At 43.6% G+C, this 21,403-nt stretch overlaps 1 protein-coding gene across 21 annotated transcripts in view; it reads right to left on the bottom strand.

Moving 5' to 3' along the window:
* Positions 1 to 21,403, bottom strand: part of MACF1 (microtubule-actin crosslinking factor 1) — a 344,123-nt gene that overhangs the window by 2,016 nt on the left and 320,704 nt on the right. For 9 of the 21 annotated variants that reach the window (XM_014541584.1, XM_014541588.1, XM_014541573.1 and 6 more), the window contains 14 exons: positions 21,024 to 21,152; positions 19,993 to 20,136; positions 19,345 to 19,533; positions 17,850 to 17,970; positions 17,098 to 17,261; positions 15,707 to 15,869; positions 13,905 to 14,059; positions 13,021 to 13,095; positions 11,960 to 11,977; positions 8,855 to 8,972; positions 8,019 to 8,087; positions 3,174 to 3,385; positions 2,495 to 2,605; positions 252 to 381 (listed from right to left, as the gene is read on the bottom strand). In XM_014541584.1, the coding sequence (XP_014397070.1) occupies positions 252 to 381; positions 2,495 to 2,605; positions 3,174 to 3,385; positions 8,019 to 8,087; positions 8,855 to 8,972; positions 11,960 to 11,977; positions 13,021 to 13,095; positions 13,905 to 14,059; positions 15,707 to 15,869; positions 17,098 to 17,261; positions 17,850 to 17,970; positions 19,345 to 19,533; positions 19,993 to 20,136; positions 21,024 to 21,152 (1,798 nt within the window). Of the gene's footprint in view, positions 1 to 251; positions 382 to 2,494; positions 2,606 to 3,173; positions 3,386 to 6,369; positions 6,829 to 8,018; positions 8,088 to 8,854; positions 8,973 to 11,959; positions 11,978 to 13,020; positions 13,096 to 13,904; positions 14,060 to 15,706; positions 15,870 to 17,097; positions 17,262 to 17,849; positions 17,971 to 19,344; positions 19,534 to 19,992; positions 20,137 to 21,023; positions 21,153 to 21,403 lie in introns of those variants that run through there. The other 12 variants (XM_014541587.1, XM_005868634.2, XM_014541591.1 and 9 more) reach the window with 9 other exon arrangements.

Raw genomic sequence — 21,403 nt, 5'->3', positions numbered from 1 at the left:
ACATTTCTGATCAAGAACAGGGGGTCTGGCTTTGACTGAAAGTGTCTGCTCTCTGAAGGCAAGTCTGAGCCAGCTGCAGTGACAGGAGAAAAGTGCAGGTCAGCAGGTGTGCAGGTCTGTCTTTCTGGGCATCACACCCAAGTGCTACTCTCAGGATCTGCTCCCTGGGCAGCAGTGAAGCTGAGGGGCTGCTGCTTCCAAATTCCCAGCCTGGCCCCCTCCCATCTCCATCCCAGTGCACAGGTACTTACCTGCCCGGGTAGTTTTGGCACCTGTGGAGGCTGGGGAAGAACTATTGCTAGTGTCACCAGCAAGGGAAGTTCGACTAGAATGGAAAGCTGGTGTTGGCCGTTTCAACTTGCTGCCTGATGATGGGATAACCTTAAAAAAATAAAAAGATTTTACTTACTTGGTGAAATCTTTGATAGAAATTCAATTTAAGAACTTAAAAGTTTTCCTTATGTTTAATTGATTGAAAAAGCAAATTAAAAGTCCAGGAAAACAAGGATTTATTTTGGAAGAGTCCTGGGTCATGTATTTTGACGATTCCCAAAATAAAGGTTCATGTTCCAATTTAAAATTTCAAAATGCTTCCAATACCTATTAACTTATTTCTACTGGAAATGGGGGAGGGGGAACCCACAAATAGTAAAAGCACAGCACTTAAAAGGGATTGCAATATGGTGAATAAGTAAAAGAAAAAAATCCAAACAATTCTAAGTATGAATGTTTTGGGGTTAGAAATGTGAAGTATGAGTTCTGGCCCCAAATATTTAATATGCACTCTCTGTCACTAGGTAGGTAGAGCAACTTCAGTCAAGTTAAGATCTTTCAGGCTTTTTGAAAAATATATGTTTTTATTGATTTCAGAGAGGAAGGGAGAGGGAGAGATAGAAACATCAATGATGAGAGAGAATCACTGATCAGCTGCCTCCTGCACACCCCCTGCAGGCCTACTGGAGATCGAGCCCACAACCCAGGCATGTGTCCTGACTGGGAATCGAACAGGGGACCTCTTGGCTCATGGGTTGACACTCAATCACTAAGCCACACTGGCCGGGTTGAGTGTTTGTTTTTAAAGACAGTAGCAGACTTAATCTGGAGAAAGACTACTTTAAAACTGTTTTAAGCATCATTTCATGCCAGTGCATACTATTCTAATTTTTCCTTGAAATCAATTGGGCAATTGTTTTCCAGGACCTTTAAGATGTTTATACCAATAGGAGTAAAGCAACCCATTTCATTGTGATTCTTGTATTTCTTTAATTTATAAAGCAGCAGCAGAAGCGACAGAGAGTGATTAACATTCAAGCACAAAGGCTCCTGGCCCACACGGGAGGAAGAGCACCAGTTTCAGAAGCTACCGCTGTGAACATGCTGCCGGGAGGCCAAGCCCTAGAGACCCTGGGCTGGGAGTCATCAGGTGGGGCCTGGCTGCAGAACACCAATAGGTAAGGAAAGATGAAACCGTGAAATGAAACGAAAGGTAAAACCTTAAGACTAAACAAAAGGCTGATCTAGCAGAATCCTATGAGAATTTGTAGTGCATAATTAAAACATTTAAAATTTTAGAACTTTTAAAACTTCCACAAACTGGAGCCATTAAGGAAGAAGAGAAGCAAGACAAGCAGGTTGAGCCTGGGGGTTTTAGTAGAAGTGTCCCCAGATCATGTTCTAAACCAGTGTGGAGCAGATGCATCCCAGAGCAGCAGTCCATTCACGGGCACTGGTTCTTGTATTTCCGGTTTCTCTGGCTGAGCGTCACATGACAAGGCACTGCTATCTTTTGAGGCACAAGAACCCAAAGTTTTCCCGGAGAAGCTAGAATGCAAATTGTCCTGCTATCAGACAAGCCGCTAGTCTCTGTTTTGTTTCTGAAACACTGCTCTTCCAAATGTTTGGGTATTTTTAATGAGTACACGCGAACACGCTTAATTGTTCATGTATATTCAAATCAAGGCTACAGAAACCCAAGTGCCTAGGCCAGGAAATCCAGAAGCTAAACTCTGAGCCTCAGAGCATCGTTTGCTGATACTGGGGGCTTGGCAGCACCCACACCTCAAACCAGCATGGTGATGCCAACCACTCTCCTGTTCTCAGCAAAGACAGGAAACTGCTGAACATGCACCGTAGGTGAATTTCAAGTGTTCATAACTCGTCTGGGTATCTGATTATTGGAGACTCCAAGAGGCCTGATTATAAAAAATATCACTAAACAAATCACTAGCACGACCAATGTTTATCACCCTGAACAAGTACTATTCGAGACTGAAAGTTGTTAAACAGTCCAGTTTTGGGCATCTCTTACTTATCTCCAATGTTGATGACTGAGTTAGAAACACTGAAAAACATCTCACTAGATGAATCAGCTGTGAGAGAAGCACGGCGAGGACGGAGAGAGCACGGGCTCCGCCAGGAGAGCAGCCGAGCGCGCTCTCGGCCTCAGCCAGGGCCCCGTCTGGACTGTGTCCTTCGTCAGCAGGCCATACTCTACCTCGGGGCTGGGCAGCTGGAGGTCAGGATAATGGCTGTCCCTGACTGGGGTGCCAGCTTTACTGTTTACCAACCAGGGTTTGTCATAACAGCGAGAGAACTGAAGTGGCGTCTGCGAAATGGAAATCCAAAGGGAAGGACGGGAAACATTGAAAATGGAACAGAAAGGGAGCAAATTGGGAACATTAAATAAATAAATAAATAAATTAATTAAAAATAAATAAATAAATAAAAGATACCAAATTTTAAAAGAAATCGAAAACAAAATAAAATGCATATCAGTCCGACGGATGAGATGGACCAGGCAGAAAGGCACTAGCAGTCTTCATACATAACCTGTCTTAACAACAAACTTATCCATTAGCTCCAGCTGCATGGACAGTGCCAGGGTTTTCAAAATCAGTAACTGGCTGCACTCAACTTCACACTGAGATCATGTTGAAAAAAGTGCTTCTGACCTAATGCCCTTAGCACATATTTTAATAAATGTGCCTTTGTTGTCATCTTTGTTGCAGGCCCTGTATTTCTGCACCGCTAGGCCTGGTCAGCCTGTCTAGGGGAACTTGGTCCATACGACTTCATGTTCTCCTCCTCACGGGAGCCTTTCAGAGGCTACACTGAACAATGAACATCTGCACAGTTGGGGCTGGGAAGGCGCCATGGTGGTGGTGAGCACATACCTTGGTACCACTGGCTGGGGTGGCCGGAGAAGACGGCATGGATGTACAGCTGTGGTTGCTCTGACTAGCGCTGGAGCTGGAGCGGGTAGGAGAAGCTGCTCGGGAAGATGGTTTGGACCTTCGACCCCGAGATCGGAAAGGGGTCATTCCCTGGGATGCTCCCTCAGGTAGGATGAATTTCTCTCTAAGTTCAATGTTAGTTCTACCTCGTGCTAAAAAGGGAATAAACACACACAGACACAATGTCAGTTAATCTTAAAAAATATGTCTTTGATGGTCATATAGCTGCCTGACCCCATGATAAGTTCTATAAGTTATGGATTTAGTACCATGTTTAGATCCTTCTAAAATAGAGATAAATTCATGAGCTATCAGCCTTGTCATGACCCTTACCCACAGCAGTCATTACCCAAGAAGCCCCCTGGTTTGCCACAATAAAAACACCTTTGCATACAGAGTGCCATTACATTCTGCTGTCACGGCGGGCCTGGCCACTGTCCCCTGGGCGAGGGAGAGCGGGCGCAGCAGTTCCAGCCTTGGAGGTGAAGCCAAACCCACTTTTCTCTCTCACAGGACATGTGTACTTTTTGCTCAGCTTTTGCAAGATACACGGTAACGAAATAGTGGAGAAAAACAGATCTCTCTTCTATTGAATTGTTGGTAACGATCCTAAAAAAAGGGGTCCAGGAACTCGGATGGTAGAAAGATGAGGACAGAATCATTAAGAAGTAAACATGTGAGGGAAGAGAGAGATCAAACCACGCACAAAACCTGCCAGTCAGGAACCATTAAGTCAAAAACCGAAAGTGGTAAGAAGCTGAAGGACGCCTGTGAGGGGAGAGGGTCAAGGTGGGAAGTCTGGAAGCAGCACCGAAGGCACAGGTGCTGTCCATGGCTTTGAGCTGTGAGCCAGATTCAGTCAGAAGATACCAACACGAATGTTGAATGGGAAAGTACTACTCAGTCTAAAGAAACAATTCCCCGGGAGTATGTTCAATTGCTTCTCACTGAAAGGTGTTATCCTGCAATAACCTCCACCTCCTCATCCACCTAAACTGCTCGCTACTAGATAGATCTAACAAGTGGAAAAGCCAGGGGAAAGGGAACTATTATAAATAAAACATTTGTGGTTCCTTCCTATATTAGGGTTCTTACTGTGGCTAGAAACTACAAGTTTAGAAGATTACAAGTGATTGTGCCCACTCAACTCATCTCCAAAATTTTAGACCAATGTACATGCTCCAAAATATAGTATGAGCATATTCAATTTACAATGCTCTCTGTATGAGGGAGGAGGGAGGAAACGAGCACACACATGTATGAGTGCAAGTAAAAGCCTGCCAACATGCAGGCAGCACAGCTCTCTGCTGCTGTGATGTGCACGTGGGGCCTTGCTGACGGCTCTCTCCTTGAAACCCTCCCTCCCTTGGCTCCCAGGACACCGCTCGCCCGCTCTCTTCCTTCCCCCTCCTGCCCACTTCTTCAGCACTGACAGCCCCTGGGCTCTGTTCACAGTCCTGCCCTCCCTGTTAGACTTTCATGGTGCTGAGCGCATCCACCTGAGACTTCAATGCCATTAGAGGTCGTGCCTGACGCCCAAATACGTCCCTGCACAGAGCCTGGAGGTCAGACGTTATAGCCAGTCGCTGGTTAGACACGACCAGAGCCAGAAACCTGGAGCCGCTGCAGGTGCCTCCCTCTTGGTGGCAGTTTGTCTGCTGACTCTGCATCTAATGCTTCTAAATCCTGAGCCTTCCCATGCCCTCCTACACCACGTGGTTCACGGAGCATCTTCTCCACCCGGGAGGGCTGTGACAGGCTTCCACTGGCCTCCTTGGTTCTCATCTTATTCCCCACCTCTCCCTCCCTCCTCACTCCCAGAATGTATTTCCCAATAGAAATTTCCTATCTGTAAACAGCTCAATATCTTCCATGGCATCATTCCTTATAGCAGAATCTCCCAAACCGAGGTTTCTGAGAAGTTTCCTACAAAAGGGAGTTTAGTAAATGCTGTATGTGACCCCCGACCACCTAGCCCGAATGCAATCATCATTCTGTAAGCTCTGGAAAGTTCTGCAGTGAAAAAATATGCATTTGACCATGATTTGAAGATTTTTTTTTTTTAAGATCACATCTTGGGGACTAGACTGTGAAGGCAGCCATTTCAAGTTCAGTTTTCAACCACCAAAAAGGCCATCATTTCCTAAGGGACTTATCCTGGCCACCTACGCCGGCTGGAGCAGGCCTGCTAGTTAAAATTCAGTTCTAAGCTATTGGTTTAATGAATAGAGTTTTAGTTTGACCAAAGTTTCCTGGATGGGTGATGGTAGCAAGAGGGTGAATGTACTTAATGCCACTGAACTTGTCAGTTCAAACGGTTAAGATGATAAATTTTATGTGTGTATTTTACTGCAATTAAAACAGTTTTAAGCCAAATTATGCCATTTAAATCTTAAATAAAGTTCTTCTAGATTTTCACTAAAATTTGGGGGAACTACTTTGTCTAATGCTCAAAAATTGATAAAGGTCTACTGATTAATTAGGCAGATACTTTTATTTTTTAAATCCTCACATGAATATATTTTCTTCCATTGATTTTTTAAGAAAGAGTGGGGGGCAGGGAGAGAGAAACATCGATGTGAGAGAGGCATGATGACTGGTTGCCTCCTGTTTCCAACCTGACCAGGGGTGGGGATTGGACCTGCAACCCAGGTAGATGCCCTTGACTGGGAATCGAACTGAGACCCTCTGGTGGGCAAGTCGATGCTCTAACCACTGAGCCATGCCAGCCAGGGCCAGACACTGTTTTTTTTAACTCCCCCCCCCCGACACTGTTTTTTAATTTCCATCTAAAACATCATGATAACTTTTGGCATGACTGAATTCAGAAAATGAAATCTCCCATTCTGGCAGTGCCAGGAACCTACCTTGTTGAGTATTTTCACTTTTTAAATTTGGCTAAAGCAATGTGCTGTCTGAGATGTCTTTTGTCTTTTTATTATTTATTTATTTGTTAATCCTCATCGGAGGATATTTTTCCATTGATTTTTAGAGAGAGTGGAAGGGAGAGGGAAAGACAGAGAGAAACATCAATGTGAGAGAGACACATCGATTGGTTGCCTCCTGCACACACCCCTACCAGGGCCAGGGAACCTGCAACCAAGGTGCGTGCCCTTGACTGGAATTGAACCCGGAATCCTTCAGTCCGAGGGCCGATGCTCTATCCACTGAGCCAAACCGGCTAGGGCTCTTTTATATTTTTAAACTGTGTGTAAAAGGAGGTAACAAATGATCATGCACACTGGTATTACAAACCTGTCATGAATTTTATACTGTCCTCAGTACAAGTCCCTATTGTCCAGAGAGCCAAGGATATGTGACACAAATGAATACAAAATCTATTGCAGAAGCTTCTAGAAGCCATAGCAATCTTTCTAGGATCCTAGTCAATTTCTTTTTTTGCAGTGCTCATGCTTTTCCAAGTTACGTATTACCTTCACCCACCCCTTAAGTGTTCACCTCCTAGCACAATTTTTACACGAGTAGAAGTAGCTCATCCTGTCCATCACTGGTACAGTCGTGACACCTACGACTGCAGGGGAGTTCTTGACTCCGCAATCAATGCGACTGAGATGACTGCTGAGCTCTAGGACTCCTGGAGAGACAGAGGAAAGCCTTACCTTGTGTGCTCCAAGGGATGCTGAAAAAGGCTACTCTGTTCCACAGAAAACAGCTATTAGATGGCCCTCCCAAAGTTCCTTGGGTTCCAACTTTTAACTAGTAAGAGGACAAAGCAGGCAGGGCTCTTTTTGGCCAGCAGCACCATGTTACCATGGAGAGAGCAAGTAGAGCAGGCAGCAAACAGGCAACCAAAGATCCCAAAATGTTGCATGCAGTATCCCTTCTGTTTGTTTAGTCCAAACATACATGACACGAAAAATAAAACCTTAGTAATAGATTTAGAAAGGAACAATGCTGTTTTACTGTTAGGATTAAAATGAAACATATTGCTCCTCACTTAAAACAACGAAAGAGGACTTTTCTATCAAGGAAATTGGTTTGCAATATAATTAAATTCTAAAACTGATTACACCCTTTCCAGTTTTGACCAGAATAGATGTTTTCAAAATTAACTATTTTCTAAAAAAAGAAACTCCTAATGAAAAGTATTACTCTCATTTATTGGAATAAATGCAGAATGAGTTAAAGTAAGAACTATGTGAGAATTGTACCCTTTAGCTCTAAATGCTTCAGAATATGACTATAGCTCACTTCCAAAAAAGTCATATAACTGTACTGTAAGCATTTCTGCTAGGTTTATAAATAAGCCTAAATAATTTAATTATTCCGGCTGAATCAGTAATACACATACAAGGGATGGTGGGCATGCTGGTCTCGGAGACCAAGAGCACATACTCCTAGAGCCAGACTGTCCGGGGCTTGAATCCTGTCTGTTATTTATGAGCTGTCTGTCCTCAGGCAAGTTACTTAACTTTTCTATGCCCCAATTTCCTGTTCTGTAAAAAGGAGAGAACAATAGTACCTACACTCACAGAGGTATAAGTGTTGTTATTTGTCAAGTGCTTATAATAGTGGGTTGCATATAAAGCTATATGGGTATTTGTTAAATAAACAGAAACTCAGAACAAATTCTATGGGTTCTGTTTTAACGAGTATTTTATGCTCTGCTAACTTAAAGTAGTTAGAAAAGCTATAGTTTGGCTATTTCAAAGCATTCTTAAAGGCAGCAGTTACCACAGAGCCAAGAGGTGCTATAGTTTAAGAAGCAAAGCCATTCTCAACAGGCTGGGGTGTGGGTAAGAGGGACAAAGCTTAAAAGCCAACCTATGGGAGACTGACTGGAAATCGAAGAGCTGGAATCAGAGCGCTTTATTTTACTCCCAGGATGGTGAACTAGAATAAAAAAATATAAACACAGACAGAGCAGGAAATGCAGAAACTGGGTCAAGAAAGACAAACTGGCAGACAGTTGGGAGCCTCCTGTATACCCACATGCAGCTCTGATCGCAGGAAAAGGGAGGGCGCAGCTGAAGAGGACTTAGCAGCTGGAACCTGATCGCTTTCCCTTTGAGCCCTCACACGCCTCTGGCTGCAGGTGCATCAATCAGTACCATGTTTCCGTTTCCTTTGGCCTTTGGGCGGGCACACCAGTCTTTTCATGTTTAGCAGACAGACACCCGTGGTCTTGTTTAGGTGACCATCCGTCTTAGAAGTGACGAGGCTCACTGCTAGGTGTTCTTTATCCTGCCTCCTGGTCAAGGGGGCTCCGCAGTCCTCCCTGCATGGGAGGGGCCCAATACCCTCCCCCGTTTCAGGCAAAGGGATCTGGAGCACCAATAGGGAACCTAAAAGGCTTTATCAGGCTCCTTTCTAGCTGAGTGTTTATTTAACACCTCAAACCCAAGTATTCATGGACACCAATACATTTCCAATTCTCATTACTGTCTGCCCAGCAGCACCAACCTCTCCTGCTCTCTCCCTGGTCTACTCTGTCGCCTCCAAGTTCTGATCTGTGCTAGTAAGGTGACATCTGGGCAGCTCAACAACTAACTAAACAACTTTAGAAGGGTAAAGTAAGTTCCCCAGCAGTTTGTGTAGGCACAGAAGCTCAGTGGTGAGGGCATACCCAACGTGTAATTCATCTCAGGATGGTTTCTTACCTCGGCAGGGGTCATTTTTCACTAGAAATTCATCCAGGGCCATCCATCCTCCACCAACGCGAACCATCACTGTGCTGCGCAGGATGCGGACCAGCCGCAGCTGCTGGGAGTCCCCGAACTGCAGGACCAAGGGGAAACCAATGAGTGCGCGTGCCTCGGCGCAGGCCAGGAGGCCCTTGCAAAGCAGACTGTATTCAGACGCAATGACAATCTGACAGTTTGGGGAGAATTTGACCTCTCATTATTTTGCATTTTTCAAAAAAGAATTTAAAATATGGAAAAACAAATATAAAGCTAATGACCAGTATACTGGAATAAAATTAACTTATGATGGCCATACCCCTGACCAAAGGGGGAGGGAGAAGGATACACAAACATTAGCTCACTTGGATACTTTTACACATTCTGCCCAAATTAAAGCCCAACAAGGAAATTCTTTATTATGCTAGTTTGTTTTCAGAAAAGGATAGGTGGCTGGAAGGTGGACGTCAACTTCTGAATACAGTGTGCTCAAGTTAAATGGAGAATGGCAAGTATTTCAAGCCTCCGGGAAACCCTTGCAAAGCATCATCATTACAAGCTTAGACGGAAATTTGATTTTCCATATCAGATTTTCAGAAATAAACCCAAAGTACTCTCTAATTGTGATGTTACCAGCAGAAAAGTTTCTTCAGCTGAACAAATGATTAAACAGTATTTATACTAAAATTTAGTTGAAGAAATCCAATTTTTAATTTACCGTGTCATATAATTTACCATGTGGATTATATATTCAACTGTATTCAACAATCATTTTGGGATGTTAAGACAAGCAGGACTTTTTGATATATTTTTCTTGCCTAACATTCCTGCTTCTCAGAGGGGTTAACGTTTTGAAGTTTCCCATTGTGTAAATTATCCTCTTCCCAAAATAAACTAAGAGGCAACAAAAGAGAATCATGCTGAGATCCCAAAACAAAAATCAAATGGTTGGAGAAATAGCATTCCTAAAATTATTTAATTCAAGGAAAATGGGGCTGGGGGGAGGGGAAGAGAAGGGAATATTTAATCACTTAATTAGGATTTTCAAAGTTATAAAGGAGAACTATAACTTTGAAATCAGGCACAAAAACCGAAAATGCCAAAAAGAATGTTTGTGAAGGAAGGACACATGACCAGTCTCCCTCAAAATTAATATACTTGTGACAATTCTCTGTATTATATTGCATTGACGCAAGCTCTGTTTATATAGGCGAGGTGACTAAAAAATGTATTATTCCACTCCCCAGCCCCTTACTTTGAAAACAAAATTGTTCTACATCATTCCATACAGCTGTGAAGTTTTTATGCAGAGTGACCCAGCAACAGCATGGTGGAGTGTGAAGAGCACTGAAGTGGGGACCCAGAGATGTGAGGGAGGGAATAAACGTCCTGTCCCGGGAAGGAAGCTGCCCCTTTGGCCTCTGCAGGAGCCTCCCTCAGACACTGACCCAGTGAGTGAAAACGGGGAGGCCCTTTGGGAGGAATGGAGGATTCCACCAGACTCCAGAGCAGGGACGGCCTGAATCACAATTAGGGGTCCTCTCCGGGCAGGTGAGGAGAGGAAGGAAATGAGGGCCTATGTACCTTCCAGAGTAACTCGGGAAGGGATCCCAAGATGTTCTTTGTTCTTACATTAGTGTCCTATAATTTACTGGTCAGCCTTACTCTATTTACGTCATTCTTTCTCCTTTAATTTCCTATTAAAGCTCTCTCTGAAAGACTCTAACTTGTTTCTGCTAAGCTATGGGGAAAAGGAGGTTTGACCCAAGCCAGTAGCCAAAGTGTCTGGGGAAGTTGAAGGCTGGGTAACAAGTGGTGGAAGGGGTTATGGCAGTTCTAAAAATGGGGACGCGTGCAAACCTGGCAGAGCTGGGTGTCGGTGAGGCAAAGGCCCCAGAACAGTCTTAGGGGCAACAGTAACTTCTGTTTCCTTCTCTTAAATGGAAAATCCCTTACAGTGACATGGGCTCTTGCAGTGGCTATGACATGACTGTTGGCATGTAACTCCTTAGGCCTCGGGTTTAAAATCAACTTCATAATTCTGTTCCCAACATTGGAATGAACGCATCTGACCCTATGTGGTCAGTGGAGCAGTAGAGGAGGACCTCAGTCTTCAGGGGCCCCTGGCACCTGCATGCAGCAATCAGCTAACAGCATATCCTTTAGGTACGACTTGGCATCCTTATGGAATGATTCATTTAGAGCAAGTTTCGCTGTTCTTGTCTTTATTTGTTCTCTGTTCTCACTGGCCCAAAAGGTTACTGTAGTTAGTAATTACTGCAGTGCCTGGGACTTAACACTGATTGAGGGTTTCAAATGAACTCTTAGTGTTTTCTGATTTCGTATCATAAGACAGATTTTACCCATGCAACTTCCTTCCATTTGAAGATACAGGACCCCAGAGCCCTCAAAAAGATCTAAAAGGTTAGAGTTACCAAGTGGAGTAAGAAAGCATTCAATCGTTTATGCAGGTCTAATTTGATTCCATTAGATTTTGGCTGGCTGGCCATATTGACAAACTTTAGGCTATGGACAATTATGATGTCCACACTACACTTCTCAGGTACCTTATATTGATAAAATACAACATAAATGCAAGTAACTATAATTATTCATAAGGTATTTAAAGACACATTATTTAAATACCCCAAGACTTTTTGACTTAATGTGCATTATAAAAGTTGTGTTTACTGTCAGAAGACTTTGGTATAAGTCAGAATTGTGTTGTGTGGTATTCTGACTTCCAACATACAAGACCAGGATTTTAGAAAAACTTACTGATGATACCATAGCTTCAATTTCCCTGAACTATACTACTTTTAACTCAGCCCAGCATAATACCATCATCCTCAGCCAATCCAATTTTAAATGGAAAATTTCATCTCCTTTTTTAAAAATATAGACTTATCACCTTTTGCTAAGACAGCTCTACAACTAGCCCTGTAGCAGTGTCTCCACTTGGTAAGACAACCAGTCGTGACCCCAGCATGCTTCAGATTACGTCCTCTCCCCACAGCAAAGAACAGGCAGCATTAGCTACACAGACCATTTCCACCAAGGAGAACGTCGCAAGGCAAACTGTACCTGGTTGCCGAGGAAGAACTACAGACAGTAAAAGTAAAGGACGAAGGAAATGGAAGAAAAAAAAAAAGAGAACATTTTATCAAATTAACACTAAGGAATAAAAATCATAATCATGTTACCAGTCTTCAAGCACAGTGACATATGCTAACCATTCTTACAGACCTCTGTTGCTCTTATTGATTCATTTCTCTCACAGGTAATTGAAAAACCCAAGAAACAAAACCCAACAAGCAAGCATAAGATTGCTTGGAGTTTTAGTAACTAAATGCCCTGCGTTGGTCCAAGGCAGAGTCACCTGACACTCCCTGGCTACGAGCAGCACCGTGTGCTGTAGGTGTACTTTGAAGACATTTTTGATGTATTAATGGAACCTAGATTTTTTCCTCACCGTAATCTGACATAGCCATCTTAAATTATCTTTGCCAATCACAGATTTTCTTTAGGACTTTAGAGAATTCCTGACAAGCTGCTGAATATATTTTAGGAGCCCTGTTTCAGACCCTGGCCCTAAAAGAAGCTAAAACACAGCACAGTTCACTGTCAGTTGTGGCCGCACTCAGCATGGCTTTCTAGCGAAGACTATTGAGCCTGGCACCACCCAGGGCATCCAGACCGTTTGTAGCCCAGCCCAGAGCGGCCAGGGTGTCCCTTAGGGCCTTGACACATTCCCTCCAGCTCTCTCTGAGCCCAGGAACCACTTAGGCTCACAAAGACCAGCTCTTGGTGAATGTCAGTCATTAGATCATTGTTTCCGAAGACTTTGGTCAATAGTAAAGAGAGGGCTCTGAAATGTCTCCTACACTGAACTCAAGTAAAGCTATTATTAGCTAGACAGAGCACTGTTTTTCAGATGGAACTAGAAAGGGCATTACGCTTAGCCCACCAGGACACCTGACATTTGGAATCTATAGACGCATCTCAGGTCCCACTGGCTCTCGTCCTCCAGGCACTGCCAATGGGAAGGTGGGATCGTTGAGTCCGCCATGGGTCAGGTTGCTTTCGCCTGTAAGGGCCAAGTAGGAGAAACCAACACCACAAAGAACTGCTTTGCTCTTCCTTACCCGGTATTTATTCTCTCCAATCTGCTCCACCTGAAACCTTTTTGCACATTTGCACTGAGCCACTTGTCTTGTGACCTATTGGTTGTGAACAACAAAAAAAGAAAAATGTGAAGGGTAAAGTAAGACTCCCTCTTAAAAAAAACCAGAAAAATTTTTTACATGTAAACAGAGAAGCTATTCAATATGTATTTTTAAGGCATTTCAGGGTTTTGATACAAACATTTATCTTCTATTCCAAATTGAAACACATTGTTCTTAGTACTTGGGCTACTAAAGACACCAAGAGAGAAATGTGCTAATATGCTATTATCAAAATCAACTAATAAAGCAAATTATGAACTGATCTGAGTTTCAACCTAGCAGCTCAGCAGTCAGGCCTGGGGAGTTCCAGGCCACTCCTATGACCTGCCCTGCTGCCTCCCTTCCCAGGACCAACATATCCCAGGATGTCTATGTACTACTGATTAATTTGCTCTTGAATTTTCAATGTGACACAGTCCTTAACTAGGCAGAAAGCTTAGTGTCCACGCCATTTTAAACATTTGCATTTCACCCCTAAAATGAGTGGTTTGAAGACCACTCCCCTGGATGCTGAGGTCGGATGCTTAGAACTAAGAGTCTAGGACCAACCAACACAGGATCTGTGAACCAGGAAAGGTTTTCTGTAACTTTAGAGCACGGCACAAATGTGACCACTTGAGTGAGAAGCCTTCTGGTCTAAGCTAGAGTTCAACGTCACCCACAAGCAGATCCCTAAACAACTCCAAACAATCACCTCCCAACAGTCGAGCCCCAGGGCTGATGTGGCAACCATACCCAACCCACCTCGGGACAGTAGAAAGCTATGGTCAAAAATGTACTCAAGATTCAGTTATGTCCCATACCTCATCTTCAATTTTATCTGCATCGGTTGTTGGTCGGTAAGCATCCTTATTGGGATGGAGAGCAGCTACGAATTCATAGTAATCAATGTAGCCATCCCCATCTCGGTCAAAAATGTCAGCGACAGCTGTCATCTCCAACTTGGTAGTGGGGAACTCTGGAGAAAATTAATCACATTTGGAACAGTAAGAGGCTTACATGATTGGCTGGAAGGTATATAACTACTATTTGAAAGAAAAAACATTTATGTCTTGATTTTTTTTATTTTTTAAATATATTTTACTGATTTTTTACAGAGAGGAAGGGAGAGGGACAGAGAGTTAGAAGCATCGACGAGAGAGAAACAATCGATCAGCTGCCTCCTGCACACCCCGCACCAGGGATGTGCCCGCAACCGAGGTACATGCCCTTGACCGGAATCGAACCTGGGACCCCTCAGTCCGCAGGCCGATGCTCTATCCACTAAGCCAAACCGGTCAGGGCTTGATTTTTTTTTTCTGAAAAGCAATACACACTCAACTTTAGAAACCTAGAAGATAGACCATTTATTAAGTTTTTGCTTATAGACTACCCTGCCCCCCCAAGCATTAAAAAAAAAGTGCTATTTCAGATATGCTGAAGGGTATAAACAGAATATTATAACCACCATGGACCTACCACCCAACTTAAGAATTTATTCATCCACTCCACTATTATTATATAAATTATTTCAGAATAGTGACAACTTGGAATTAGTAGGATGAAGCTTCTTCTGTTTAGATAATTGCCTTAGACTACTGACAAGTTGCTTTGCAAAGGAGGTGAATGCTTTCAGTAGCAGAGTAATTTATTAAAAAGTAAATCAGCCCTGGCCGGTTTGGCTCAGTGGATAGAGCGTTGGCCTGCGGACTGAAGGGTCCCGGGTTCGATTCCAGTCAAGGGCATGTACCTTGGTTGCGGGCACATCCCCAGTAGGGGGTGTGTAGGAGGCAGCTGATTGATGTTTCTCTCTCATCGATGTTTCTAACTCTCTATCCCTCTCCTTTCCTCTCTGTAAAAAATCAATAAAATATATATTAAAAAAAAAAAAAAAGTAAATCAGACTATATTGTCACTCAGCAGAAAACCTCTGGTGGCTGACCACTGTCCCACTGTTTCTAGAATGAAGTCTGACCACTTCGCCAGGACCTGCAAGGGCCCGCGTTAACTAGCTGCTGCCTACCTTCCAGCTTTAACTCCTACACTCCAGCCATGCTAACCTTTTCATGCCTAGAACGTGCCAAGTTCATTCCCACCTCCCCACTTTGTACCTGCTACTTCCTCTGCCTCTCTCTCTTCCCGCAAACCTTGAGTTGGCTGGAGCCTTCTCATCATCTAGGTCTCAGCTCAAATATTACCCCCAGACAGGTCCTCCCTGGCTACCCATGTAAAGTAGCACAGCTGTGGGATGTGCTTTGTGACCCTGGAAAATCACTTATCTACTTATGCCTCAATTACTTATTTTGCTAAAATAAACGAGACCACACACTTTGTAAGCTGTTATGTATGTATCAGACACTGATGTAATGAAAAATGTATTTTTTCAAACATTTTGCTTCGAACTACATTACTCACAAAACTCAGCTCCTTATCTATAACTCAAACAAGACCTGCTATTTTTTATTCCCAGCAAAATGAGGCTCTTCTTGCCATGAAAACGACAGACCAATCTTAGTAAGCAATTATAGTTCTTCCTTAACTTCAGAAGGACAGTTCAGCCTGATTATCTCCTTCACAAACTAGGGAATCCAGGTGTGACCATGCTTGGAATTATGATTGGACTCACTGGATGCTAGAATGCCATCGATAAACTCCTGACGGGTTATCTTCCCATCCTGGTCCTTGTCAATTCGCCGGAAGAAATCCATCACCCGTGACTTTTTGTGATTCATCCAACGCATATACTTTTTCCTCCAGACGTCAAAGTCAAAATTGGCAAATTCCTTCAACTAGACAGAAGTCAGGAGTGTTAACAAAACCTGTATTTTGGCATTCACACCTGCCCAGAGCACACCAAAACTTTCAGACACACAGTAAAGCCATGCAGGCCTTCTGGAGGGCACCAACAATGGTACCTGTGTTGCCTCTTCTGTGGAGGCACCATCTGGCTCCTTCAGGGAGAACCATGATTGTTACACGGGCTGTGGTGTAACGAAGCAGCAGGAGAAAGTGCCTGAACACCACCATGAGAAACAGGGCAAGGAGCATGTGAAAGGGCAGAGCCAGCCTTGCTTTCCCTTTGCCCCTTCGAAGGATCACCTTAGAGGTCAGGGAATGAATTCTATCCCAGAGGAGAAACTATGACCGAGAGGCCCACCTCAGCAGGCTCACATTTCCCACCATTTTCTGAGATGAGATCATCTGATTCTGGCTGGAAGCATTAAGAATCCAACCCTGCACGTAAGCATGTTTCTTGAATGGCACCAGAGGGGGCAAACTGCCCACCTGACTTCCATGCTAAACTTGGCTCTGACAGACAGCAGCAGGCCCGTGAGGTGGGCAAGGCAATGTTTAGCTACTTGGACGTTAGTGATACTGACGTAGAATGACTTTAAACAGTACAGCAGTTTTCCAAACCTAGTCTTTCAAACTCCAAAGTTGGGAGGAATGAGGGGAAAAAGAAAAAGCCAAAAACCAAATATGCTTAAAGTTCAACTGACCTACTACAAAAACAACAAAAAGCACAGAATACTCACTTACAGGTATAGCTGCTTTGATGTGCACAGATAAAAAAATGTAGAAGATACCAGAGGTTTGTTTTAGGAACTAGACAGTGTGGCATTATATTTTTCAGACTGGTGTTGGTACTTTAAAATTTGCTTTTCATAATCTAGTGAAGACTAATAGAATAGCAAGATTATAAAAATACTCTTATTTCATAATTGTGTAGCTTTTCTCTTTACTTAAAGGGCTCAATAATAATTATTTTCGTGGTAAGCTACAAACCTGGAGGTAATTTTGCACAGCCAGGTGCTGAGGAGGGTCAGGTCACAGGCCCGCACGACTGGCCGGTTGCTTGCTTTCTGGCCTACTCTGTTGTGGGTGGTTTACTCACACGTGTGTCTTTTCTCCTAGGAGGCCTGAAGACTCACAGAGGTCTGTTTCTACTGCTGGGAAGTTGAGAGGCCTCAGAAGGACTGTGACTTCCCTCCGGGGGCGCTGTCTGGCGGGGCTTACCTCCTCCAGTCTGTCCAATGCGTCATTCAGCTTCCGCTGACGCTCCAGCGCTAACAGCCACACCTGCTGCCAGCGGGCAGAGAGCTGGTTGATCCGTGGGTTTTTTGCTTCAGATTGTGAAAAAATCAGCATGGGAGGAGGTGTTGGCTGACTCAAGGACTTCCCTAAAAGGAAAAATAACCACAAAATTAGAAAAGCTGAATTTGTCACTTCAGAAAGAGACACACTGTCACATGTATGGACTTAGGAGACCTTCATAATGACATCCAATCACTAACAGGAAAGAAACATGGCACCTGGCCATACTTAGATACAGAAATATATTAATTTCAAAACTACTGATTCTCCTCCAAGCCAATAGGTCTTGTCTCATATTTTCAATCAATTCTGTCCTTCCTTAGTGAACTGAGGAAATGTCAAATCAACTAAAGCTGCAATGGTGCCAGCGAAACTCATTTAGTTTACGATTAAGTCAATGCGAACCAAATATAAACAGGTAGCACTGATAACCAAAACAATGGAAAATCACTGCAAATTAATTTGCTTGACTTATTTAGAAATTTCATAACAATCCAAGAAAATGTAGTAGAGTTACTGTATGTCAGTGTTAAGAAATGTGACTTTCAAAAAAAATTTTGGTTCAAATCCAATGGCTTTTGAAAATAAAAAGGACATTTTTTTGACAGGTATTTGGAAAGTGCTCATTGTCCACAGCAGGAGTGATGCCTCCTAACACAGCGGCGGGGACATACTGCTGCCACTGCGGGGTTTCTCCATGAAAGGCCCGTGCGCAGGCTCTACGTTCTTCCTTTTGTATGTCTTGGTGACCCGGTCCATGTCAGGCTGTTTGCGAGTCATCTCTTCCATAAATGTCTGTTAAATATAAACAATAGAAAAAAAGAGTTGAGAGTTTTCTTGGACTAAGATGGCATGAGACAACTTTTTTTAAAATATATTTTATTGATTTTTTACAGAGAGGAAGGGAGAGAGAGAGAGAGAGAGAGAGAGATAGAAACATCGATGAGAGAGAAACATCAATCAGCTGCCTCCTGCACACTCCCTACTGGGTATGTGCCCGCAACCAAGGTACATGGCCTTGACCGGAATCGAACCTGGGACCCTTCAGTCTGCAGGCCGATGCTCTATCCACTGAGCCAAACCGGTTAGGGCGAGACAACTTCTTACTAACAAAGGCCAAACCCATGACAGACGTATTGATAGATGCCTTGTACACTGACTCACTCATTCCAAGAAACACAATTGAGCAGGCACTTCAGGTGCTGAAGGCCTGAAAAAATGAAACACAGCTTCTTACTTCAAGGAGCTCACAGGTGAGTGAGGAAAACCAGGAAGTCAGAGCAATGAGTGCCACTCAGGGTGCTGAAGAAGACTAGGATGGGTACCTGGCAGCGGATGGATGAATTCTTTCTGCTTTGTAACACGTATATCTAAGACCTGAGGACAGCCTCTAGGAGCTGACAGCAACTCCTGCTGACAGTCAGCAAGAAATGGAAAGGGGTGAAATAGGTGAAGGGATTAAGCAACAGCAGCAACAACAACAACAACAACAACAACAAAACTTATAGACATAGACAACAGTATGATGATTACCAGAGGAAAAGGGAAGAGGGTGGAGGTAGAAGAGGGTATAGGGGGTATAAATGGTGATGGAAAACTTGACTTTGGGTAGTGAACACACAATACAATATCCAGATGATGTATTATAGAATTGTATACTTGAACTCTATATAGTTTTATTAACCAATGTCACCCAAATCCTATATAATAAAAGCATAGTATGCAAATTTGTCCCCTCAACTGGGAATTCTTCCGGGAGTTCAACCAGGGGGTGGGGCTAGCTGGGGGAAGGGAGGAAGGCCCCGGTCAGCAGCTGCTAGGGACCCTGCCAGTGCACAAATTTCATGCACTGGGCCTCTAGTAAATTCAATAAAAATTTAAAGAAAGAAAATGGAGACCTCAGTCCTACAACCATAGGAAATTAATTCTACCAACAACTTGAATGAGCCTGAATGAGAATTGCTTCACTGGCTGACACTTTAATTTCAGCCCAATAAGACCCTAAGAAGAGGACCCAGCAAATTCATGCCAACTTCTGTCCCACAGAAACTGTGAGATAAGTGTGTGCTGCTTTAAGCTAAGTCTGTAGGAATACGTTAAGCAGCAGTTTAAATAGGATACACATAGGGCAAAGGAAATACCAGTGACCCCAGGATGCGGTTAAGATACCTGATGCTCAGCGATAAGGGCTTTAACTCGGTCAATGTTCTGAGGGATTGGCTCCTGATCCCGCTGAATGAGGGTGGTCTCAGCCCATTGGATCCACACCAGAAGTTCTTCCAAGAGCTCAGCATTAGCCACCAGTTCTGACAGGGCCGTTTCAAGACGCTGCTGGTGCTGCTTAGCCCACGTCAGGACCTGGGGGAGAGAAATCATTGCCTCCTTTAGTCAAGCAAATCCCTTTGTTTTTAAAGTCCTTTTTCATCTGATCCTAACAATGACTATTTAGGGCAAAGACCACCCAAGCAGTTAAGAGACTTAGCTCTTACTCTGGTAATAGAGCTGGGTTAACCAGGATGAGAAATCAGCTCTTCTAAAAGTAAACCTAGTACATCCGATTAAATACAGGACTTCTGAGGACGGAGGAGGAATACGCACCTGTCTTTAGGAAGCCACCAGCTAACAAATCACTGCACCAACACTAATCTTCCAGATTTCAGCACAGTACCAAGCAAGCATTCACTACTAAAACACTAACTTAATCTTGTTGAGATTTTCCCAGTGAGTGAAAAATCTCTTATGGGGGAGCTCTGTTGTATGTTGTTGCTGTAAACCCATTTTATCAGGCGTAGTCTTCCTCTAAAGCCAGGGACCCACCTCCTCAAAGCGAGCCCGGATGATGGTGATCCAGTGTTTGATGGTAGTGATGCAATCAGGATGGCAGACAGCCAGAATGACCTCTCCCATCGCCACCGCTGTGTTCACATCCACTCGCTTTTCTTCCACTTTCTTCATGAATTCCTAAACAAAAAAGATTAGAAAATAAAAATTAACTAACTAACTAATCTACTCTAGCCCTGCCCGGGTAGCTCAGTTGATTAGAGCATCATCCCAATACACCAAGGTTGTGGGTTCGATCCTCAGTCAGGGCACATACAAGAATCAACCAATGAATGCATAAATAAGTGGAACAACAAATTGATGTTTCTCTCCCTTCTCTCTCCCTTCCTGTCTCTCTCTCAGAGGCATGTCCCTTTTCCCAAACTGGGCATGCCTATTTTCCTATTCTGAATTATCTCATTTGAAAAAAATCCTGTTTTTATTTATTTCAATGTGTGTAACCAGTATTGTTTTGGACAAATAACAGCAATAAAACACTACTTAAAAAAAAATAACTAAAACAGAATGACAAAACCAAGATTAAAATCTCCCAGTCAGTGGGTAACTCAAAAATTAAAATAGCAAACATTTCCCACCTCATTAGGACAGTCACACTGAGGTCCCAGATACTGCATTTCCTGCAGCTCAGTTAGGAGGTTCTGTGGGAGCTGGTCAGGGCCTGAAGCTAGTAACAATGAGGAAAGGGAAACAAAACTGTGTGCAGGTGAGGAATACAGAGGTGGAACAGCCCACGTTTTTCTTTATATAATGCCATGTTGTCTGACTTGTTTACAACCTACATGTATGATGTTTGTAAAAACAAATGAGTGAACAATCTTTAAGGTGTCACAAAAACTGCCAGTCATTTCCCTGTCATTCCTGCTAAACAGCAAGCCGGCCTCACTCTGGCTCTGCTCCTTTGCACAAGAGTCTGCAGTTTACAACAAAAGCTGCCTCCCTTTGGTGGGGTGGGGGCAGTCCTCACCGTGGTGGGTGGCATGGGTCACTGTGCCCTGTGGCTGGATTACCTTATGGGTGTCAATGAGAGACTGCAGGGCCTCTGTGTCATCGGGAAGTGCTCCCCGAAAGCGAAGTGTTTGCTCTGCTTCAGAAAGCCACTCCAACAGCATGTGGACTGTGTCCCGAAACTCTTCCGCCTGAAATAATCAAGCACAAGAGATGGAACCTCTCTCTGCAGCCAAGGTCCTGGCCATTGGGGTATGCCAAGGCAAGGGTCTAGGACTAAACTCCTCAGGGCATCACAGGAATTTGATGGCCCTATCAAAGTCCCACAAAGGTTATCTTTCATTCGTAGATCTTTGACAACAAACTGAATTCATTATTTCTCTAATACAAATCAATACTAAAATCTTGTAGAACATTCCAAATACTAATGTTTGGCGTTGTG

Source organism: Myotis brandtii, unplaced genomic scaffold (assembly GCF_000412655.1).
Source record: "Myotis brandtii unplaced genomic scaffold, ASM41265v1 scaffold274, whole genome shotgun sequence".
Classification (NCBI taxonomy): Eukaryota; Metazoa; Chordata; class Mammalia; order Chiroptera; family Vespertilionidae; genus Myotis; species Myotis brandtii.
The sequence above is the reverse complement of the archived record's forward strand: the minus strand, read 5'-3'. Positions and strand labels throughout refer to the sequence as shown.